Source organism: Dromaius novaehollandiae, chromosome 10 (genome assembly GCF_036370855.1).
Source record: "Dromaius novaehollandiae isolate bDroNov1 chromosome 10, bDroNov1.hap1, whole genome shotgun sequence".
NCBI lineage: Eukaryota > Metazoa > Chordata > Aves > Casuariiformes > Dromaiidae > Dromaius > Dromaius novaehollandiae.
Window position 1 is genome coordinate 13001434 of NC_088107.1, and position 24109 is coordinate 13025542.

At 37.6% G+C, this 24109-nt stretch overlaps 1 protein-coding gene and 1 long non-coding RNA gene across 13 annotated transcripts in view; one reads left to right on the forward strand and one right to left on the reverse strand.

Annotated features, from left to right (window-relative positions):
* The window catches only part of SLC12A1 (solute carrier family 12 member 1), a 55079-nt gene extending 32351 nt beyond the window's left edge, over positions 1–22728 (reverse strand). The window contains exons 1-11 of one of the 5 annotated variants that reach the window (XM_026097057.2): positions 22642–22728; positions 19191–19790; positions 13070–13204; positions 12777–12852; positions 8067–8162; positions 7291–7386; positions 6421–6560; positions 5912–6022; positions 4795–4906; positions 4137–4264; positions 860–944 (exon numbers count right to left, since the gene is read on the reverse strand). In XM_026097057.2, coding sequence (XP_025952842.2) covers positions 860–944; positions 4137–4264; positions 4795–4906; positions 5912–6022; positions 6421–6560; positions 7291–7386; positions 8067–8162; positions 12777–12852; positions 13070–13204; positions 19191–19601 — 1390 coding nt within the window. In that variant the 5' untranslated portion in view covers positions 19602–19790; positions 22642–22728. Of the gene's footprint in view, positions 1–859; positions 945–4136; positions 4265–4794; positions 4907–5911; positions 6023–6420; positions 6561–7290; positions 7387–8066; positions 8163–12776; positions 12853–13069; positions 13205–19190; positions 19791–22491 lie in introns of all 5 variants that reach the window. The other 4 variants (XM_026097056.2, XM_026097055.2, XM_026097059.2 and 1 more) reach the window with 4 other exon arrangements.
* LOC112981426 (uncharacterized) overlaps positions 1–24109 on the forward strand; it is a 57854-nt gene that overhangs the window by 27568 nt on the left and 6177 nt on the right. For 3 of the 8 annotated variants that reach the window (XR_010390756.1, XR_003258706.2, XR_003258708.2), the window contains 5 exons: positions 270–377; positions 4107–4330; positions 5906–6031; positions 7568–7759; positions 13150–13359. This is a non-coding gene — a long non-coding RNA (uncharacterized LOC112981426). Of the gene's footprint in view, positions 1–269; positions 378–4106; positions 4331–5905; positions 6032–7567; positions 7760–9583; positions 9697–13149; positions 13360–24109 lie in introns of all 8 variants that reach the window. The other 5 variants (XR_010390755.1, XR_010390758.1, XR_010390754.1 and 2 more) reach the window with 4 other exon arrangements.

Below are 24109 nucleotides of genomic sequence, written 5' to 3' on the forward strand. Positions count from 1 at the left end.
TGCAATAACCTGAGCTGAAATTTGACTGGAGCGCTCTGCCTTTTGCATGATGTACAGAGACCACAGAAGTCGAGAAGACTTGAGATTCATTCCCTGTAAAAGGGGAGTACCCTGAGGACATAGTGTACTGAGGTGTTTGCTCATAAGGAATAGTGTTCCAGCACTATTTCTTGCAGTGTTATTAATACGGAAAAGAGAACTCTTTATTTCTTGAACAGAGATTTATTGTACCCTTGTAATGAGAATTTAATTGCACGTTCCTCCAACAGATGTATGGCTTCAGTACTGGTCTCCTTTTTATGGCTGTGTCCATTTTGTTACCTCACATTCTGATACTGTAGAGCAACTTGTGACCTAGCGCACCTTCTTCCAGAGAGGTAATTGACTTCTGTCTTTGACATATGACATACAACGTATTTATGTTACCCCATCACTCACAAGTGTTCAGTAAGACTAGCGAAGAGCAAGTAGAAGCCATCTGAAATTTCAGTGTGAGTCAGGAACAAAAGGTCAGCTAATTGATCTGAGGTTTCTTTAATATTTACTATGATCCTGGATACTGTATGCTAGTGGTCTTTATCATTGAATCAAATGCAAAAGTAACCATACAAGTTATAAGGAAATCCTTCTTCTATTCATATGTAGACTCAAACAGGGCAAATTCCAAATAGAGACTCTTTTTTTCCCTGCTGTTTATCCTTTTTTCCTTTTTTAAAAATACAGTAAATTTAAACAACTATCTCACTACATAATAAATCCACAGGATGAAAAAGTGATGAATTTAATCATTCATCTGTGTACCAGGCTTTAAAACATTTTAACTGTATTAATTATGACATGAAACATGTTCACTGCTTACCTGCACATACTGCAACTCCTATATAAGCAACAGTTGTAATGAAAATGGCCAGCATTGTTCCTTTGGGTATCGCACCTTGTGGATCCTTAAAAGAAAACAGTGACCAAAAACCACTGTGAGTTCCCAAGCTGCCCTCTGCTTGCATTTGTCTACCAGTGAGTGCTGCCACACTGTGGTATGAAGATAGCTTTAGAGGGTGGATTTTTATTACTTAGATCTGCACCAGTACCTCTTGTTCCCAGCATGTAGATGGGACTGAGGCAGTTCTGTGGTGCAGTCTTCCTATCCTGGACACAGCAAAAGAAGTTCTGCAGGACCAGAGCTCATGTATTGTAGCAGCAAGAGAGTCCTGAACTGTGCGTTTTTGCGCGCACCAAGTTCTCTGCCTCGCAATGGGCTTTATTTTAAAGTCTTAATGATTTAATGCCTAAGCGTTTACTGAACCATCTAGTTGCTTGTTTCAGTAGAGTGGGTCCAGATGGTTGCCTGCTCATCACTTCCAGGCCATGGGACTTTTCCGTTCAACATGCTGCTTTTTCCTCAGCAGCAGGTAATAGTCGTGCAGGCAGCCACTTTAAGACCTAAGATTACAGCTGATGCTTTCCTTTTAGCTCAACACTAATTCTTCTGTGCCTTCATAAAGACCAGGGCTTCAGTGTAAGCCCATCCTCTGTAAAGCACTTCTGCATTAATGCAGTTTATGAGGCTAAGCCATCACGCTCTTGTGGATGACAAGACTAGATCATTTTGCATTAATCAGTGAGATAACTGCAAATAACCACCCCAAACAGAACACAGCACTCTTGTGATTAGCAACTAGTAATCGTTAGCTGTGTCTTAACATTAAGCTGCTTCCTTTCACTGTTTTGACTTTTAATTTAGATATTTCAGTAAAGCTGTGTTAGTATTCTTAGACTGGCTCAACGCAATATCAGCATCATTCATGAGACTGTAGGTAAGAGTTCAAAGATCTGCGTTATACATTGTAATTTTAAAGGGAATTTTAATATCAGCCAGCCTTACAACTTAGTCCATGTTTGTTTAGACTAGAAAGCAATTTTTGTGAATTTTCTTCTTAAATTAATTTGGTGAGATTTTTTTAGTCAAACATACATGGTATAAACTTCCTAACTTTTATTACTTCTTTACTTTTATAACTACTGTGCTTATTTCATGGAAAAAAAATACATATTTGAAGAGTCATTGTGTGAAGCATGGATGAATGACTTAACTATGTTAATAGTTAATATCATTTTTAAATGAGGTAAAGATTTATTGAGCTGAAAAATAATTGCAAAGTCACTTCAGCTGCAAAGATCTTTTGACCTCAGATCGTGATAACTTTCATTTATACAGTTCTGGTGTGCATGTCTTCAGTTGCTGTTTTCATAGAGCCTTATGCTGCAATGTTAAACACTGTAACCTTAAATGTTAAGGTTAAAGCTTCTTACAGTTTTACAACTTTTAAATTGTATTAATAATTAAACACTTATCTAATGTGCTGTTGCCATTTTACATCCTGCTCCAAAACCTGCTAAGGTCACTGGTAAGACTGGTTGTTAGTGTCAGTGGGCTTTGGAGTAGGCCACTACTGCAGGAGTACAGCAGCAACAGAAGCAAATACCTAGGTGTTCGCAACAAATTTGAAAGAAATTTTGGTTTGCCTATTTTACACCTTTTAATACTTAGCTTGTGTTTTGGATTTCTGGAGAGACTGATTAATGTCATTAAACCTGTCTAATGCATCTAAGCACAGTCAATGGGGAATCTGCAGCCTGAAGGAGTTGGCCGTAAGGCTGCTTATTGCCAGAACAAAATAACTGTAACCGTAGAGGGCCAATGGGAAAATGGGTTCCCTTGGTCTGCTCAGGCTCTTTCAAATAGCTTGTGAAAGAAGCAATGGTGGTTTTGGAGCTTGCTACTTGTATAGACCCCCGTATATGGCAAAAGAATTATTTTTGTTCGATAAAAGGATGGAGATCATGTGAGACTGATTGAGTCTCAGTAGGTATAAGAACAATGATTTTTCTTTTTTTTTAATTAAAAATGGAATCCATCACAAATTTTATTAGTGGCCCAGTTTCTACAAATTTCTCTCTGTGCCTGAATTCAAAAGCAGTCCTCTGAAAACAAAGGAGATGAGTCATACAACTCAGCATGAGGAAGGGAGATGAAACTGGCTGTTAGAGGTGGTAGGATTCTGATGAACTTGTGACTACTATGTCAATATGGAAATATAAGATCTTTAGTTGAATTCTTAAGGTATAGTTCTATACAATGAGTCTGTATGATAAAGCCAGATAACCTCATTTGACCGGCTAGGGATGTCAAGGTGTGAGCCACTTCTTTTTGGTAACATATTTGATTTTTAGTACTAGATTCCAACAGCTGAGGAGTTATGGATGCCCCACAGCCCACCACAAGTGCATTTCTGAATTTCTTATAATACTACAAAGTATTACATTGCTCCACATTTACTAGAGACATTTTACCAAATGCTTTGCTGAATTAGTTCATCTTTAAACACTCTTTGCATTAAATGCACTGTGCAAAACCATGAAAACTAGAGGGCACTCAGTTAAAACTTAACTCCTGTCTGTAATTTACTGGTTTGTTTAGATATTGGAAACATCTCATGAAACTGCCACATCACAAGATGAGCACTTGGCAGCATGGCAACAGCCAGACATTTGGGAACCCCTTCCTTTCTCCTCAGACTCCTTTCTTTCATTGCAACTGCAAACCTGCAGCTTTTCCTTTGAGCAGCAGCAGTGACAGGGTATTGGAACTTATTTGCTTTTATTAAATGCTCTGTTTACTCTGCCCTTGCTATGACTCCGCATGGAAAAAAGCTGGTGTCCACTGATTCTTCCATAAGCTCTTTTGTGAGTACAAACATGAGTTTTAGAAGTATGCTTTTTGGGATGATGCAAGAGATTTAGCAAAAGAAGAGCACCAGGAGTTACACAGGTAATTTCTCTAAGTAACAGGCTGCTAATGGACCATTAATATTATATTACTGTAGGTTACTGAAACATCCTTTTAAATGATAGAGCAACCCAAATCTGAATGCAGAAATTTGTGTAAATAGTCATAATGCATTAAGAGAGAAAATATGAACTGATGTTTTTAAATAATAAAGCACGTACTTGGAAGTGAGAGTTTTGCTTTCCAAAATCAGCCATGATTTAATAGTGAATACAGTGCTGATTCATAATTTGTTTTCTTGTTCTTTCTCACCATATAGCTAGTATTACAAAGTTAAAGAAATACATACTTCCAGATCTCCTGAGATATTGGCTCCTGCAAGAATGCCAGTGGCAGCTGGGAAGAAAATGGCAAACACCGAGAAAAATCCTTCTCCATCTCTGAAATCTGGTCCAAAGTTTTCTGCAAATATTGATGCTGAAAATATAGATGAAAATGGAACATATGACCAGGATTTGATTCCAAAGTTACTTAATGAAGGAGGTGAATAAGCTAGTCTTTCACATCATGGACAACTGGGTTTGAATCTGTCTCGTATCATAAGCAAAGTGAATTTGACTTCCTCAGTCTGGTCCCCAGTAGTATGTGGCTGTCTGCATATCAGAACTACAGATCCATATTGAAGTGACAGGAGTGTGACTATAGCACTTACACATAGCTCTGTGCGAAAGTTTGCCCATGCTCTGCCAGTATATAAATGACTCAAGCTGCCACTAACCATGCTGTAAGCTTCAGCAGCAGAGAGAAAAACTCAAAATTAAAAATCAAATAAATTCAGTCCCTCAGAAGCAGATGTTAAAAAAGACTTTGGTTCCTGTGGTTTACAAGGTTATTTAAACTTGGGCAGAAGATCCTGAGCTTGTGACCTTTTTCAGTGGGATCTTCAACTCAGTATGAGGCCAAGGACTATGTGAACTTATTACTCTGTGATAGACAGCAGTACTTGCCTTGGTAATTAAAAAAGCCTCTTGCCTTCTTTTCATTGTTGGTAGGAATGACTGTCCCAATAAAGAAGTTTGCAATGGCAACAAGGAGAACAACTAGAAGAATAACTTGAGCCTGTTAATAGAAACAGAAAGATTTTACTGATTGTTTTATTTTGCAATGATTGTGGAGATGGTTATATAGTTAGTGATTTGTATGTGCTCCTTGCTCCTTAGTCCTTATGACAGATGGCAAATTTCTGCAGTTCTAGAAAACACCAGGAATCAAGATAGCTGAAAAGACATACTGCCATCAGCTCAGCTCATGACAATAGCAAATAGTTTTTACTAAGAGGGTTTATGAAATATATAGTTACCATTTAATTTTATGTTAGTTTCCTTTGCAGGAAGAAGGAAAATGAAACAGCTAATGTATAAATATCAAGTATGAGACATTTTATAGTTATATAATTTGTTTAGTTGCAGTGAATTGTCACTTCAAGGGTTATAATATCTAATTGGCTTTCTGACCTCTTTTAGAAACAGTTCTAAGTTTCCATCATAGCAGAATATAAAAATCAGGTTGCTATTCTGGACCTGATTTAGACAGCTGCATCCCATTCTCCAAAATATTTCCAGTCCTTCATTTTGCAAGTATTTTCTCCAATAGGATAATAGTTTTGAACTTTTGTACAGGTGAAGGAATAGCAGAAATCATTAGAGATTAAGGAATGGATAGTAAATAGAGCTGTCCTTTTGTTGGGCTGGGTTTGAGACAGTACAGTGGTAAGATTAGTTTTTACTACTGCTTATTCTGCCACACTGCATCAAAAATAAGGGCAAAAGAGGCATTTACCCAAGGCTCTAAATGATGCCATGAATTATAAAAATCAATATACTCAAACCGTCTGCAGAACACAGACTTCCTCTTCCCTCTTCAATATATGTTCAAGGAAGCCCATGGAGTTATTTTGCTTTCGTTAAATATAATGATTAAACAGCTATTGCTTTTAAAAAGATCAAGCATAACCTGAAGCTGAATGCTTTTGAAAATCTCACCTGCTGTATAGCATTCCTCACACACAAACCTTGTAAAGTAGTCCTACATACTGCTTACTTATATATTCTTTTAAAGGTTTACCTTTGCTTCCCATTCCATGCCAGCGACAGAGATGCCAAGAAGACATACAACAGTTATGGTGCCTATTATTCTGATGTCATTGAATTCATCTACCATGATCGTATCACTCTCCTGAAAAGGGTAAGATATGTTATTAGGACCAGTCTTTCTTGACCCAGCTGGAGGGATCAGATAACAGGGTGAAACAGGAAGGAGGGAGTTGTCAGAACTTACTCAGTTTCAGGGGCATGTGAGCCCAAGTGTTTGTATTTCATGGTAGCCCTTTGTGGCTGGGGTTGTTTGGCTGACTAATTAGGGATCTTTTTCCTTTTATAGTTTTGAGGCTCTTGTTGAAATGTTTGAAAAATTGCATAAGGTAGAAATAATGGAGAAGCACTTTATGGCATGTTTAGAAAGGCCTGCTTCCCTGCTAAAGATGTCCCTTAAGCCTCAGCTAAAAAGTGTCATCATTTAAACAAATACAAAAATAATCCCCAGTTTAAGCATAAACAGCAAATATCTACATTTACCTTAAGAAGCTCTACAACTGTTTCAGCAAATCCAACTACATACATAGCAACTGCCACTGCGTTTGCAAAGGCAAAGATAAGTCCTATAGATCCACCAAACTCTGGGCCTAGGCTTCTTGAAATAAGATAGTAAGCTCCACCTGCAGACAGAAATGATTTTTATTCAGCACAATTTAAGATGCTCAGTTGCTGCCTGTTTTACTCACATAATACCACCACAGGAATTTCTGCTTTTTGCCTAATAAATACAATCAAGATTTTCCTTATTAATGCAAAAGAACATATACAGCAAACTGATAAACAAGGAGCATGCTTTGTACTGGTTCTGCCTTCAGAACCTTTTCTAAACATCTTTCTATTACAGGAGACTTTTTACTGTATGCTAGTGTGCAAAACTAGACCTTTAAACAAATATTCATGATACAGTAGCAGAGAAAACCTCACCCCAAGACAGGCCCAACTTACGTGGATCCATCCCAATGTTAGCATGAAAAATCATGCTCTATGATATGAAGAGGTACTATATATTGTTAAAGCTTCTGCAGAGTGATGCAACGAATCTTTAATCTTGTTTTGCATATCACCATAAATGGAGCATATTACTTTGTCAATTATTATTTCATCCTATCTCACTGGGATGAAATACTTACTTATCATCAGGATACTTAAATGCTTCCTGACAATAAGTATTAAGATTATATACATTTAAATTTAAGGTGGACCCAGCAAGAGAGATCTCCCCAAATATTTTTTTATTTATTTTTGCTTTGCTTATAACACAGTTATCCCAATTCCCGCCCCCCCCCCCTTTTTTTTTCCTAATTCAGCTGTGCAGATTTTTGTACTTTTCATGAAGTCATGCTCACTTACCTCCTCTTACTACTCCATTAGTGCAAATGGCAGACATGGAGATACCTGTTAATGTTGTTACTACTACACTCAGACCAATAACTATGACTCCGAGACCTGAAAGATCCGAAAAAGAAGGTATATTCAAGTGTATTCAAATACCTGCTCTGCTTAAATGATGTAGTAAGAACGTGCTGTTTTCCGCAGAGGCTAGAACAGAGCAGTTATAACTTCAAGGCTCTGAAATGCACTGAAATTTTTTTTCATAAAATACCTGACATGTGCTTTGGTTTTCTAGCAGAAATATTTACTCATCTTCCAAGGAGTAGCTGAAATGTAAAAGGTTTTGCAAAGAGTTATACAGGAAGGTATTTGATGCATATCAGTGGATATCACCTGTCTTTAAAATAAGAGGAAGAGATGCCTCGCATTCAGTTTGTCCAAGGACATCCAACCTGAAATGCTCTGAATAAGAATGACCTGCTGAAAGGTAAGAACAGAAGAACTCTGTGAAAAGCCAGAAGCCGTTCCTCAATCAGCATTAGGCAGGAACATCTGAAATGTACTTTACAGACTGAACTGAAATCTGGGATTTATTAAAAGTGACAACTCAAGTATGCCGTAAATTGTGATTAGGGTTGGCTAGAATTGTTACCTTCTAGTTCCTTTAGATGTACGATTTGGTTTATCGTCCTTCTTGCTATTTTAGAGATCAAGACCTCTGGTCTGCCTCATATGAAAATAGTACATAAAAATTTTTGGGGGCTTGAAAGCATTAGTAACCCTAAAGATTTTACCTCCACGGACAAACCCATTAGTTGCTATTGCAGAAGTTGACAACCCAGTAATTGAGGTTACCATCGTGGCGAGAAGAATTATGATTACTCCAAGACCTGTCAGTAATAAGAAGATAAAATATTTTACTTATGTTCCATGATTCCTACAAATCATTCTCTCTTTAAATTAAATTTTCAGACCAGAATCAGAGCTGTAAACTGAAAGATGGTTTGTTGACCACTTGCAGTTTGCAGAATGTTTCCAATGAGTCCATGTCACAGTAGTAAATTATTTTCATCTGTCTTCAAGCAGTGATGTTTTCTGATAGGAACAGGCTAGCCAGAAGCTCTGTTGCATTTTTCTTTATTAGCTGAATGAAATGAACAAACGAGTGTTGCTTGGCATGGATACTTATGCCTGCCTTAGACATCCTGGCTGTTTAAGAGAAAAGGGATTGACCATATAAACCAAAACTCTTGCTCGTAAGATGCTTCTATCTTTCATCAGTTGACTAAATATTGAATTGGAAAGTGAAAGATTGACTGTATGGTTTCATAGTGCATTAGGACAAAGACTCTACCCTATCAGGTAGAGAGACAAGACTTGAATGTGAACCTTCTATATTCTTACTTGCCAGGCTATCAACTGCAGCCTTCTCCCCTCCCCCCCATCTCCCTCTTTCCCTGCAAAAAGCAGTTTCACTCTAACACAGGACAAATATTCCAGAATAGAAGTGTTGCTTTTCAGACACTATTTACTTTAACAAGTGACCTGTAATGAATAATCTTAGGAAACTGTCTTTTTTATGTGATATCACAAAACCATATAATAAAATGTAAGTAATCAAGCATCTGAAGATCAGTATTGCTAGGTGAACTGCGTTTCTGTTTGGATGAGACTCTTAAATTTGAGTATGTTTGTAGTCTTTGGCCAGATGGTCAGGCTTCTTTTAACTCTGTAAAACTGTGCTAGAAACTGTAAGACTATGAGTTTTCTTGTAAGATTTAGAATCGTAGAAACATTGGTTGAAAGCAACTTCTGAAGGACTGTAGCTCAACCTCCCACTTAGCGCAGGACTTATGCCAACGCCAGATCAAATCTGTGATGGCTTTAGCTAGTTGAGTCTTGAAAGCCTCCATGGACAGAGATCGCATAGCCTCTTTGGGTAACCTATTCCAATGCTACACTACCCTCCCAGTGAAAAAGCTTTTTCTTCAAGTCCAACCTGGACCTTCCAAACTGTAATTCTGGCTATTGCTTCTGTTATATTCTCTGGCACTACTGAGAAGAGGTTGGCTCTGTAGTTCCAGAATACTTTCTTGTTTGAAGTCAGGTGAAGAAATAATATGGCATTTTCTCTCAACCTTATTGTTTCTATTCACGTTTATGGCTATGAGAGGGGGATAAATAAATAAAACAAGATGAAACAATTACAGTTTGATGCCAAACATTGAATCAGTTCTTAGCTTTATCTGAACTTGCTAACACTTATGCAGTTCAGTGTTTTTTGCTCCAATACCTCTCTTGTTCCCATAAGGTAAGTAGGTCTTCAGCGTGGAACAGAAGATTATACATTGCCTGTAGCGATATTTATTGACCAGGGCTCATCCAAATTGAAACTTGGATCCTACAACTGACAGCCTGCTAGAGGTACTCCAAACATATTGATTTATCTGCTCTATTTCTACCTTCTGGCTCTCAGATCAGATTCTCGACTTCATTTCATACTGGATGATTATAGACATCCAATCCCTGAATGAATGTTCTTTGCTGCTTAAGTTATAGCCATGTTATCACAATCCTTTAAGATAGAGCAATGTAATGCAGGAGATATAAATGATATATAACACCATGTAGGATATTTAAAGTGATTGGAGTCTCTAATAAATTACATTTATCCTATTGATTTCTGAGCTTTTATTATAAGAAGCCATGCACCTATTTTGTATGAAGTTCTGTATAAAAAGTCAGAATGGTCATTCGTTTTGGTCAGGTACCATCACATGCCTCATAGAAAGATCCTGTTGAACTCTATGCAAATTTTGTGCCCAGGAAGTGGCTGAGTGTGACTTTTAATCAGCTGTTAACTTTTAAATTGAATAGACTGGGCACATTATTTTTGAAGTGGTTTTGAAATGACTGGGCAAATACATGTATATTCTGAAGAGCATTTTTCCTGGATTTTCTATTACATTTCACAATTCATTTTGTCAAAGTGCATGTGCTAAATAGGGTCAGATATTTTGCTAATGTGATAACTCATATCTGCTTGGAAATGCTCTATTGTTAATATTGAAAAGATGGTAACAGTAAGTAAGAAAAAATAAATGAAACAACCAACCAAAACATTATTGTAATGTAACATAACTGTAATATTTGGGGGCATGTTTTCAGTTAGCTTAAACTCGGTCTTTTCCCCTGCCTTTGGCTTAGCATTCCAGGTATAAGTACATACACAGGCTTTGGAGAGTCCCCAGATGTTGAGCAGAAATACCAGACTGGTTTTGGACCTGGAACCTTGTCAGGGCAGACTGTCCCTTTTTTCACAGCTGACGATGAGTAGAGGACCTTGTTGGAATGTTATTTTTCCCCTTTAATAGCTTGTACCCAAGACAGCCTATCAGGAAATGGAAGTAACTGGGTTTTCTCTCTTTGGCCTTCTAATGATGGGGATATAAATGGTGCCCAGATGGTGGTTTAACTGACTCATTTTATTTCCATGTTAGTAGCAGTACCCAGTGAAATCCCCAAGCCTTGGTGATGATGAGCTTCCATTACTGTTCTCCTTAAGCAGCTAGGCTGGGGACATAAAGCTTATTGCTCACAAGACATTCAGAAAACACATTTAGAGATTATTCAAACTGAATTTGATTTCTCATTTCGGAAGTAAAACTAACCTGCTTACATAAGACATGTAATTTTAAAAAGCAGCAGCAGAGCAATAAACCCTAAGAAAGGAGGATCTGCTTATCAGTGAATTAAAATGGTAGAATTAAATGTGAAAGCAGAATGGCTGTAACTGATGTTAGTGCAAATTAATGTTAGAATCTGATTAAAGTTTAGATTGAAGCCCAGGCATATGGCTGCTAAGTAAGTTGTGCTAAAATGAATTACTCTTGCCAATGGCTGTTCTCACACTTCAAAACAAAGTAATACTTCTTGATGATCTCAATAAGTTACTAAACTGCCCTTAAAAACTAATTTTGCATGAAACCCCAGAGCAAAGTCTTGGCAATATTAAGATGCAGAATTTTCATGGCAAGGCATATACTTATGAGTGCCCTGGGCTGTATGCTCTCATTTGGTATGCATCATAAAATCAGCAAGCACCCCTTTGTCAGGCACAGTGCTAAAGCCACGCATGGAGCACTGCAAAAGCAGGCAAAGTTCTTCCGCTTAGTTCAGGAACTTTTCTGTTTTTTCCACCTCTGTCTCTAAGTTTGTGGGCAGATTTTTTTCTTAATGAGCATTTTCATTTTATTTATTTATTTATTTTAAGGCCCAGTCTCACTCAAGCAAAACTTCAGGGAAGTCACTGTTTTGCTGGAAATGAGACTTCAAGCACACAAAATTTTGGAGGTATTTCCATTCAGTATTTCTTTTCAGCCAGTAACAAGGAAATGAATGATACTTGCATTCACTCCAAATTTGAGCACTGAGTTTTATCCAAGATGAGGAGTGTTGAGGTCTAGAGGCCAGAGTTTGGAGTCCAACTCATGCCTACCTAAAATTTCCATTCTATGAGAAGACAAACTGAAATGCTTGCCATCAGCCCTTTGGATTCCTACTTTTTATGACACTAACTTGTCCAAGTGCCAGTCAAAGATTAGGGCCCTCTCATTCCAGGCACTTACAAATGTATACATACAGAGTGATGCTGTCATCGACAGCTTACGTTTCTGTTTCCCCCAAAAAGTAGTTGCACCACACAACTGTTGAAATGCTGTGCCTTACTTCTAGTAGTGTTTCTATCTTGCAGAGTTGTGAGCACTTTTCGCTCCCACTTTTTTCACTGAACACTCAACAACAGGCTGGGCAGAGCCCTTGGGGCCCAATCCAGCTGCCACTGAGGTTTGAGTTTTTCCACTGATTTCACTGGGAGTTGGATGAATTAATAGGCACAGTGAAAGAGCAAAGATACAGCACTATGAAATGTACTTAGTTAATTTATATGAAAGCTGTAACAGAGTTTTAATAACTTGGTATTTCTAGCATAGTATGCTAGTAACTAGTGCTGTACTATAGTTAAAAATAACAAAGTCCTGATGAGATGAGATGAGACCTCCCTCCAGTTCTGTTTTCATTTTTGCAGAGAAGCGTAAAGAAGCGTTGTTTTCAATATGTAGATGACAGGGTTTGGGATTTACAGATAAGCAAGGTGTGAACTCTTAAAGGTTAACTCTGTATGCCCGTATTAGAAATTGGCCCGAGTCACAAAGTTTAAATCTGTTACAGAATCTAAAAACAAATTTCACCAAAGCTTAGAAATATTCAAATGTGATGATTATATACATAGTTAACAGATCTATGCCTCTAAGCAGTAATTTGGCTGGGAGTCTGGAAAATTCCAGTAGTTTGGAGGATTAACATCTTTTACCCTGGCAAACATTTGAAAAACATAATTTAATTCAACATGCAAGTGTGCATCTCAGATTATATATTAATCATGATCATGTATAGTTTATCCTCTTTATCCCTTTCACTGTTGAAAATTATATTAAGGTACATACCAATTCCTGCTTGACCTACGATCCAGGAAAGTCGAATAAAAAGCATCACGCCCCAGATATTGAGCATGCATCTTACCTAAGTTTTAAACAAACAATGCTGTATCAGTGTAACATTGAAAATAGTGTTAACAATCAGAAGGGTGATAATGTGCATTGCAGGCTTTTAAAAAGCACCCCAAACATCCCTCAAGTCCTCTTTCTTCTCTTGCATCTTAAAAGACCTTAGTATTACAAAACTATTCTTAATTTTTATTTTCTTTTAATTTTTTTTTAAATGCAGATAATTTGCTCACCAGCACACCCTTCACCCATCCGAACTTAACAAATCCTGTTTTATTTTCTTCTTCCTTGCTGGTTGCTGTGTCATCTCCAGCAGTGCCTTCTCCGTTAGCCACTCTCTCGACTGAGCTGGTGTTCACGGCTATGTTCTGAAGGATCACACAGAAAACAAAAACGTTTTTGTGCCAAGCAGATGACACCTGGCTGCATAAGAGAGACATGGAATAAAGGAACTCCAAAGAAGATTGGGTTTTACTGCCTCTGAACTACAGTGCAATATTCTGCTCACAGCAGGTATCAGCAGGTGGGCTTGCTAACTGCAAGAAAACATGAAAGAATCACTTTAGCTGAGGAAATAGATCATTATCTGATGCTAAATTGTTTTTAGTGTAAACTATATACAACATATGTGTTGTGTTGATATGTTAGAAGAGCACCTAACATATTGAGGATCTCTTGTTTGGCCTCTACATGCTGCTGCAACAATATATGAATAATAGTAAATAAGTATAGAAGCAGGGCTAATTTTTGACTAGTGAAAACAAACCTAGCTGAATGCTGCATGGCAAATAAGTTATGTGAAGAACTCTGCTATTTTCTATTGGATAAAGTATAAACACAATTGTAGCAGCAAATGTGTAACATTCTTGAAAACAGTCAGAGAAATACTGGTGAAATGTGGTAAATAATGCATTAAATGGGTAATTCTTTCTGTGGTTTAGCCAGCTCTAATATAGTCATAGCAGATAGGATTAAATATTGGCATGTTAGTGATGTAACATTATGCCAAAGGCAAAGATAACAAGTGCCTGTATTCTATCTTAAGGGACCTGTTCCTCCACACAGGTTATTCACACTGTACCTTGAGAAGGGCCAGAATTAATATCCCAGAATCTTGGAAAATCCACATGTAGTTATGGACATAAATCTGCATTTTATCTCTTCTGTTCTTCTACCCCAGAATCTTTGAGGTAGTTTAGCTCCATGATGTGTTTCTTGCGGTTTGAATAGGAATTAGTTATGGTACTGAGGGTTATACTCATCGTCCTTGCTGCTCCGTTTCTTCTAAATTTTGTTAAACAAAGTTCTGACTGGTTTTGGGGAGGAGTTAGGCTAACCATTGTCAAGTAGTGTCTGGGCCCAGTGCAAAAACCTGCAGGTGGGACTCTGCACCTACTGTTGTCTGGCAGAGAGGCTCAGAAGTGTGTGTGTGTGTGTCACTTATGGAGGGGAATCAAGATGCTTTTAGGACTTGGAGGGGCTGAAGACGTTTCCAGATTAGGTAACTATACAAGGCGAGGATGGGAAACATGAGATCTTAGATCTTGCCTAAGCCTCAAGGCTATTTCTGTATTTTGTCCATTGACTCCATAAAATGCATTACAGACATAAAAGCCGATTGTATATGGCATTTATGCTAATGTTTAGACTCCCTGCTCATAAACAGGAGCTTTAGTCACTACAATGCAAGGTTGTGGAATGCCTTCGACACAATAAATATTGGATTCTGCTAACAAATGGAGAACAGGTGATAAGAATTTTTGATATAGGTGTCTAAATTCCCCTTAAGTTCCACTGGATGCCTATTGCCTTTTTGAGTTTTTTGGCCCAAAGTTAAATGGGAGCATAAGATCTTTTGAAGGTCTGTGACTTTGAGCTCCTGAGTTACTTGGGTACTTTTGACAATTCTCACCCTAGAATAACAATGCTGTGTTTGTTCAGAATACAGTAAAATATTAAAGTGAATTAAGGAGGTTTAGCAACCAGAATAATATGACTTTTTTTGCTTATTTGCATATACAGTGGTTAGCATTTCAAAGAAAAAAATAAAAATGCTTAGATTTTGTACTTGAAACAAGTTGTTTCCTATGTACTTTGAATTAATTTGTGCTCTCCCATGCCATTATCATAAATTATGGCCTTAAACCTTCCATAAATGCATTTTAAAGTGGTGTGCTTTAGCAAATGATTGATTATTTACCAAGCAGCTGTTCCTGTGCTACTTGTGCATTAAGGATATGAAATAAAGGTGACAAGACACTTTGAAAAACTACCAAAATCAAAAGTTAGCTGCTTTTTTTTTTAAAAAAAAAAAAAATTCCTTTCCTTGTTTCAGAATAGTTTAGCCTTCATCTTGCCTGGGGCTAAAGATGATAAGCTCATCAAGTCTCTGTAACAAGCATGGAGAATAGCCAAGACAAAGAAAGGTTAGATGATTTCTTATGTAGGGTAAATATTAAGCCTAAGTAATAATCATCAGCCATCAGCTGTGAAATAGCACTTAGACTATTTTTTAGGTATTTAATTGGCATTTTGTGACTTAGTATGTGCAAAAAATAGCACATCTTGCTAAAAGATGACACACATTTGACTCCAGCAGTGTAGGAACTGAATTTTTGAAATTCCTTTCAGCCTGCGTTACATTCTGACATTTGAAAAATTACGTATTAAAAAAAGTATTAAATATTCACATTTATCTTCTGATGCTAAGCCCAGCATCAAAGCACAATGGGAACACTTACATGATGCTTAGAAATCTGGAGTGAAACATATGTCACTTCTTATCAGAGTCTGGCAATGGGCTCTGACAAACCAGTTGTCTTCAACAATTCGGGTTTCAAAAAAAGGGGGAGGAGGATTGCTTGGGGTAAAATGTGGTAAGTCCAGATTTTACTGTTAAAGAAGAAAAAGGAATAAAGCATCTTCTCCACAAGTGAATCTTGGGCTATTAGTCTAATCCCCACACACTCAACGTAGCATTTCTTCGCTGCCTTCGTGGTGGCTAGAGAGCCTGCTGCACCCCGGGGCTGGTAGATGGGCACCCCGTTCAGCCGCACGTACTGCAGAATCCTTTCACCTCCCATAGAAGCTGCTAGGAGCTCTGCCTGTTCTTATTACCTTAATGCCCTGCTTTACTAATCTACTATTTGGTGATCACTCATTTATTTATTCTCCAGAATACCCAAATTGCTTTTGATTGTATCTTTCTGTGGTACATCTCAGGGGAAGGTCTCGAAACACTTAGCAAATGTCAATAAATTAGATCTTACAGAATCTGTCTCAGGTCTAGCTGAATATCGATACCTGCGGTTTACAGATGAGGAAATTTAAGCTTGGAAATTTAAGGTAAGACCACAGGAAACACCACAGAGCACTTGGAGATATGCAAGTGAGGCTGGTATGTCTAGATAGTACCTAGCAGCTCCTGCACTGTTGCCAGGAGCTGAATCAGTGTGGTGCTATGCCTGTTCTTTTTAGCCCAGTGGCTGCTGTATTCCTTCTAACTCAGGAACTATCCTGTTCAGCGTTAGCCTGGAAACCCAGTAAAGCTTTGCATTGTGCTCTGTGAACCTAAGTGGTTTGTCCAAAGTCACAGAGTGAGTTCATGGCATAGCCAGGAACGGAGTTCAGCCACGGTAATGGCTGGTTGTATATTGCAGTGCCTTGGTCAGTGGCTCCCAGACTGGGGCCATAACCTCACATAAGGACACAGCAGGTTGCCAGCGTGACAAAAATCCCATTATGTCTGACATTCACCCTCATATTTTGAGAGGCATAAAATTATCTTTCTATAAGTAGGGTTGCTACTGGAAAAAGTCTGGGAACAACTGAGCTAGACGATGGTCTTTTCTCTTCCCTAACACTCTCAGCCTTTGAAACCTGATGGTAAAGGAAGGAAGCAATTTTCTCTTCAGTTTATTCTGGGATGAAAGCTGAAAGCTGCCTTCTTTTTAACCTTCTCTAGGTGAAAGTCCTAGCAAACCCTAGACAATTCATTTGATTTTGTTAAAGTAAAAAAAAAAAAACAAACCTGCTTGCCCAAATGAGATGTACAACAGCAAAAAAATGAATTTGGTGGTTATTGTTAAAACTGAGAATTCCTTAATATGCTCATGTTCAGTACATGTTCATTCAGTATATGTTCAAAGCCAAAACACACTGGTGTTTATCCCTTCTCTGGCCTCCACTAGTGCAAATTATTTCTATAATAGGAAGTTTCTTTTGAGTATGGAAGTGTGTTTAATCCCTTGAGTAGCAGTTTACACATCTGCAAATGAGTAGGGTTTCCAAATTCATATTCTCCCCTTCTTCACATCCATTTTACATTCATTTTGGGAAATCTAAGTGATCACCCAGAGAACATAGTTCTCCTTTCTCTGTAAGCCATTTTTTCCAGGTCCGCAGAGACCGTAATTTAAATAAGTAAGGTCCAAGCTAGGAAGGTGTCCTAATCAGGTCCCAAGGAATCAGGTCCTAATTTTCCTAATGGCTAATTTTTTGCTTGATTTCATTAGTTTGTATTAATCCTCCTTAGGACAGGTGAATCTCCAGAGAACTGGAGTTTGAACAAGGTCTGGACCAGCATCCTAAAACCAGATGCTTGTCCAAATTATTCAGACCTCAAAACTATGCAAAACTGAGTGGAATGGCAATGAGAACATGGTTTCTCTGGAGACTTCTCATTTCACTATTGCCTGACACAGAAAAAGAATAGGGTTTTTTTGCTGCATCTTGACACTCTTAGTTTGAGTTTGAATATAGAGGTGATCCCTCTCTTTCCAGCCCTGCCCTGAAATGCCCAATTAAAAAACTCAAAAAAGTTTTGACGAAAGTTTTATCCTGTGTCTCTTCTCTGCTTTATTTTATAGAGAACTTATTACTGTGGCTTAAAGGGGAAGAGTCTAATTTTACCAAAGTCAATTGAGTATTAAATTATTCCAGTAATGTTTGCCAGTAGGTTTTTAAATAGTTTAATTGTTTCAGGGAGCTTAATCTAGTTGTTCTTGTCCTCCAAAAGCTCTCATAACAGTTTTCCACACTTACTTCACTTGGAGGGAAGTGATTCCTCTGTAGAGGGAAATCAAGCCCTAAAAGATTCCTAGATAGATGGATTTTGCTGAGGCAGTAACACAGAACTTAGTGAAAGTCTGATATTTGAGACTTATTCTTATCAACTTCTCAGATTCTTGCCCATGGAGTTTTTGAATGTGCAAACTCCAAAAGATTGTACCTGAGCAATGTATTTTATTTTTGCAAAAGTAGCTATAGAGTGACAAAACTAAGGATTATCATGACAAAGGGTATGTTTTGGTTTTGGTATTTCATTATTCATTTACTGAAGTGCCCCTGCAATAAAAATGGAGCAAACAGAAAGAGTCTGCTGAGGGGAATAGTAAAGAGTTTACTCAATAGTAAACCGCTATATTGTGTTAATCAAAAGTAGATCCATATTCCCCTCAGAAGGGGAGACGAAAAACTGAGCTCTAGGAAGTCTTTCAAAGGCAGTTTAGGCAACTGTATCCTATTCTGTAGTTCTCTCTGTAAGTTTATTTTGCACGGATATAGTCCCATCATCTATTATATGAGCAAAGTCTAAACAGCTCTTCTGGATAATGGATTAAAAGGAATTTAGCCAAATTATTCCTCCATAAATGCTTTATATGTAGCTATTCAAGTGGCTCTTCAGATTCTCTCCAAAATCATTGGTTTAATGAGCATGAAGGACTAAATTCATCCACTGAATCAGTACCTGAAAACTGTTGTCTGCTATTCTTCTTCAGAGCAAATATTTTCCACCTAAACCCCCTTGTTCTGGATTCTTTCCTGCTATTTGAATGCTTTTGTTACTGCAATAAACAGGTAATGCTTCGGATTTCTGACTAGTTGAAATTGCATCTGTTACATATTATAACACTTTTTTATAATAGCTATGGATATATATTTTAATGAATACAGCAGAGGAATCTCTGAAACCTAAGAATTGACGTTAGATTCAAACTTAGAATAAATATGAATTGCATAATTTGGTTAAATTATGAATTGATATTCATTATCTGCCATCCTAACTGTAAGTGAAACAGAAGAGATTTAGTAGTTTTATACTTCTAGGCAAGATTAAGCCATGTTTCTCTGCTAATGAAATACATTACTATCAGCCTTTAATAATAATCTTTGCTTAAGCAGAGTACAGAGCAGAAAACATACTGCAGCTGGCAAAGGAAATATGGTAAGTGATTAGCTGTACTTTTTCTCTTCAGCAAGGTCCATGAATTTAAGGACTTTCTCATATTAATAAACAGAATTAACAGCCTGGAAATGAAATAGAGAAAATTTGTATCTTTCCTTTTCACTTACCTTTGCCAGTTGTTCATGAATTTCTAATAAGCTTGGTCTGTTGAGCTTATTCCCACTGACGCTGCCAGTGTTTCTATAATAATCAATTTTAGGAACTGGGTCCACGGTGTTATGGCCAAAAGTTTGCAGATAATACATATTACTGTGAGTATCATAGGGATGTAAACTAGCTTCTGTTTTCTCCCCATTTTGAAGGAAATTGTCATATAATTCTCTCTTTCCTGGTCTGTAGCTGATTTTCAGTCTGTTATGTGCTTCATCAGTAAAAGATGTTTCTTCATAATGTGGTGGGTCAGAGCCCACGTCCTCTTGGGATGTTTCATTGTTATCGTGGCTTTCATTAATTATGTTAACTTGAAACCGATTTGCATTTGGATCCAAGAATACATTTGGAGAATTATTCATTGACATCTTCAGGGATGTTATGGGCTTAGGTTACTGATTCTTCTACTCTTCCGTGGCTGCAACTAGTGCTACTGTAGCTACAGCAAAGGGTCTAATGCTGTTGCATCTGAAGTCTTTGCTCTTAGAGTAACAGTTCTCAGAATTTTTTCTTGAAACCCCTAAGCAGTCTTCCTACTGCTGTCCTCTGTGGTTCTGCTATCAAAAATATAAATAGAACATTTCTCTTAACTTGCACAGTTAGGTAAATTTTCCACTGTAAACCCCGCTGCCCAGTCACCAAGAGATAGTCATCTTATGATTTTTTGAATAAACAATAGATGATTCAAAGACCAACTCTGTGGGGATTTTTCCATCCATTGAAAACGGGCTTTGGATCAGATTCCAAGCACCTAAAATTATATATCAAATGTAGTATTTCTCCTAATTATGCAATGTTTAATTGAAGCTAGTGAAAGTGTAGGCAATACAATAAAAGAGATGCAACACAGACTCCATGAAGACCATTTACTGTTTATGTTCCATGGAAGTATTATGATACTACATATATTTTTCCCATAGTCTAGCAGCAAGTTGATGTGAAAAGTTTGAATCAAACGTATTTTTGGAAGTTAACTACAAAAGTTAAAGTTTTCAATAGTTGCAGGATGGTAGACAATTTATGAGCAGGCAATTAAAGCATAGCAAATCATTCATTTTAGATGTAAATACAATTAATGTCATAAGAAGGAATAAATAGGCAACTGAAACATATCTAAAGATAGCATTGTGTTTGCTGAACTGTAATGGATGAAATAAATGAATGTGTCCAAATGACTGTGGCAGAGTAGTAATTATTGAGACATATTAACAATACTCTTAGGCATCAGAAGGTTCATAGAATTTGACACTCAGTTTTACACTTGTGCACTCAAAACATCCTTCAAGACAATTTGAAAGAAATAGAAGCAAGTCATAGAATCAATCAGGTTGGAAGGGACCTTGGGAGCTCATCTGGTCCAACCTTCTGCTCAAAGTAGGGTCAACACTGAATGCAAACCAGGTCGCTTAGGGCTTTGACCAGGTAGGGCTTGAAATCCTTGAAGGACAGATTCCACAACCTGCCTGGGCAGCCTATTTCAATACTTAATTGTCCTCATACTGATTTTTTCTCTTTATATCTAGTTGGAACCTCCCCTGTTTCTCTCTGTGACCATCATCTCTCACTCTCCTGCTGTGCACCACAGTAAAGAATCTGGCTCTACCTTGTCTGTGACCTCTGTGTAGGTAATGGAGGGTTGCTTAGGTCCCCCAAAGCCTTTTTTCCTCCTAGCTAAACAAGGCCAGTTCCCTCACCCTCAGAGGGCAAGTGTTCCAGCCCTGACCTTCATTGTGGCCCTCCAAAAACTAGCTCAGGTTTATTAGCATCTTTCTTATATGGGTGGGGGATAAAATCAGAAATTGATGCAGTCTAATGAATGCGGAGTAAAGGGGAATAATCACTTTGTTTGATCTACTGGCTGTGCTCCTGCTCACCTTTGCTCCCAGGGTATGCTGCTGACTCCTCTTTAGCCTGCTGCCTACCAGCAGAGCTGCTCCCAAGCAGTGAAGCCCCACCCGTGTGAGTGCAGGAGATAGACTGGTGTGTCCTCGGTGTAGGATTTGCATTTGTCCTTGTTGAATGTTACGAGGTTCATGTTGACCCGTTGCTCTAGCCTGTCTAGGTCCCTCTAAATGGCAGCCCATACAGAGGTGAACACATGATAGCTGTACGATCTGCTTCCCACCTCCACTTCTCCACACAGATCCCTCAGGCAAACAAAAAACCCCAAGAGCAAGAGGTGTATTTACAGTTAAGGCCTTAATGGGTTAAGTACTTTGCAGCAACTTGCACAATGGCCCAGAAAGCTCTGAAATGGCATGCACTACATATTATTTGTGATCTATTGAAGTGATATAGGCAATGCCATTCCGTACATCTTGAAAAATTTTTCGAGGGACTTGAAGGACTGTGAGTCTATAGACCTATGTGTTTCAGTGGAAGCTTGGGCCTGTTCTAACTGGCTAAAACAGAGCATGCCTAGACATTGAAATTTTACAAGTGTATATAATAGAAAGTTTTGGAAACAAAATATATCTATATAAAGGAATATATGAACTGAAAATTTGGGTAAATAAGAAGAAATTTTTCAAAGTTTTATGCTTTCAGCAAGAGGTTAGACTAGATGATCTCCAGAGATTTCTTTGAACTTAAACTTTTCTATGATTCTGTGAAATGCATTCGGCTCTTTGTACTAAAAGAGAAATACTGTATCTATATTTATACCTTGGCAGTGTAAATATTGCCTAAAATCACATTTCAAAATTATAATTTGAAGAGCTGATAATCAAATGTCCTCCAAATTCAGTATGAGATGCAGCTAAAGCATATTTCCTGACATATTCTATCAGCTGTAGATGATATTCTGCTGTAACCTCTCTGTAATGATACCAGTTTATAACTCCCTCATATTCGTAACCCATGATGTTGTTTTTCCTGCTTAACGTTTTGTGACTTCACAGCGAGATGTTACTTTTTTTTTTTTTAGTTTCTTTTACTTTTCAACTGTTTTGGATGATTCATATTACTGTTGTTATTACACATTTCTGATCATATATAGCATTCTGCTTCCCTTAGCCTTTTAAAATTGTCAGAAAGTGTTTCATCTCCAGGTATGAAGGAGCAAAACCAAATCTTTTGTCATTAAGATCAGTGAAACTAAGTTTGTTTCAATCTCCATGACTTTCCATGACTGAATGAAATTCTGATTCTTTGATGACAATGAGACTCTTGCTACAAAGTAAAACAATTCCATAATTTCACTGTCTTCTTTTATTTCCATAGTATTACTACTTTGCTAAGAAAAAAAAAGTCTCTTACCTTACTGCTGTTCTTGAAAATAATATTTTGTTTTTCACGGTGTATTTCCAGGGGTGTCTCAACTGTTATTTGCCATTAATTTTGCATTTTGTATTCTAGCATTTATGCATAAATTAGCACGTTTGCCTTATTCAGGAGAGTTCAACTTACCACTCAAACCTGTGTTTTTAGGGAAGGACAATCTGTCTCTTTCTCTTATTCATGTATGTAGTGAGTCCCTCTCTTTGAGGCATTACAGACTCTGTCTTATTGGCCAGATCTTTCTCCTGTTTCATATACTGAATAAACCATCCAATCCCTCTCTTTGAAACACATTTTAAAACATTTCTAGATGGTGATTTAGAGAAACATTCTAGCTTGTTAATTATTAACCAGGAAATGTACCTATTCATTCTTGGAAGAAATAAAGCTGTTCTTTCATAGGTTTGTTTAGTTTGTTTCTTAAGATTCATAAAATGTATTTGTAGGCACCCGTGAGCTGGTATAACAGATCTAGCCAATGATTATGGGTCTGTTCATGTGCACCAAGGTATCAGTGTATCCTTTATGTCTTCTAAGATCAGAGATAATACCATTTGAAATCTGATTTTTTGCTTTCATTGTTATTAAAAAAAAATACACTAAAGGGCTTTCAGAATGGTGGGGTAGTAAAAGAAAGGAAAGAAGTGGCTGGGTGCTCCCTTACTTTAACTGAAGCATCTGCAAATCTAGTATTAGAAATTTGCTTTTAGAAAGTCATACTTGAATACAGTTTGCTCAGTTCTGTTCTACATGCTCAAGATGAGTATTACATTACCTGGTGAGCACTTCCATGAAAATCAATGAAAAAATTAAGTTCCTACCCGTCACAGTTGTAGGGTTTATGGTACTGCAAAATTTCCAAGGGGGCTCAAAAATGCTTTCATTACCTCCGTTTCCCTCTCAGCTATCCTGATTCTGTGCAGAGATCATAATCTATTTTCAGTTTTTCATATTTAATAATGGACATAGCAAGAATTTATTTCTGTTCAGGTTTCCCCTCTGCATGGTTCATGCAGAAGAGATTCCAGTGAAGTCAGTGGGATGCCTTGTGTCCTCTCTTAAGACCCACTGGTGGGTGCGTGGGTTCTCTTTAAGAACCAGGGTAGGTCCCTTTGTCCCACGTGTGTTTTTGAACCATTTGCTCCTAACGCCGGTCAAACTTTTACTATGTGTATTTGCGGAAAATCTTTGAAAATTTGTGTTTTGTGCAGTCCTTCTGGGGCTCCTTTGTCTTTTGGGAGTGCATAGAGGGGCAGGCAGGAAACTATGAAGCTTTGTAATCAAAAGGAAATTTGATTATTGCTTCCAACAATGGCTCGGATCAAGAACAAAAATAATATGACAGTGTTTTAGTTTCTTTGGATATGTCTACCTTGTTTGCAGTGTAGTTTAGAGATACCTGAACTATATTTAACTGAGATAATTTATGTACCTTCAACACTCTATCCTGGCAGCAGAGAGCTCAGCACAAGCTGCAAAATCTGGAAAAGTAACTGGGGAAGTGACTTAGATGCCAAGAGATGTTTGTAGTGTGCACACCATTAGGTATACATAAAAAAAAAAACAACAGTGTCAGACTTCTGCAGTGGTTTGTCCC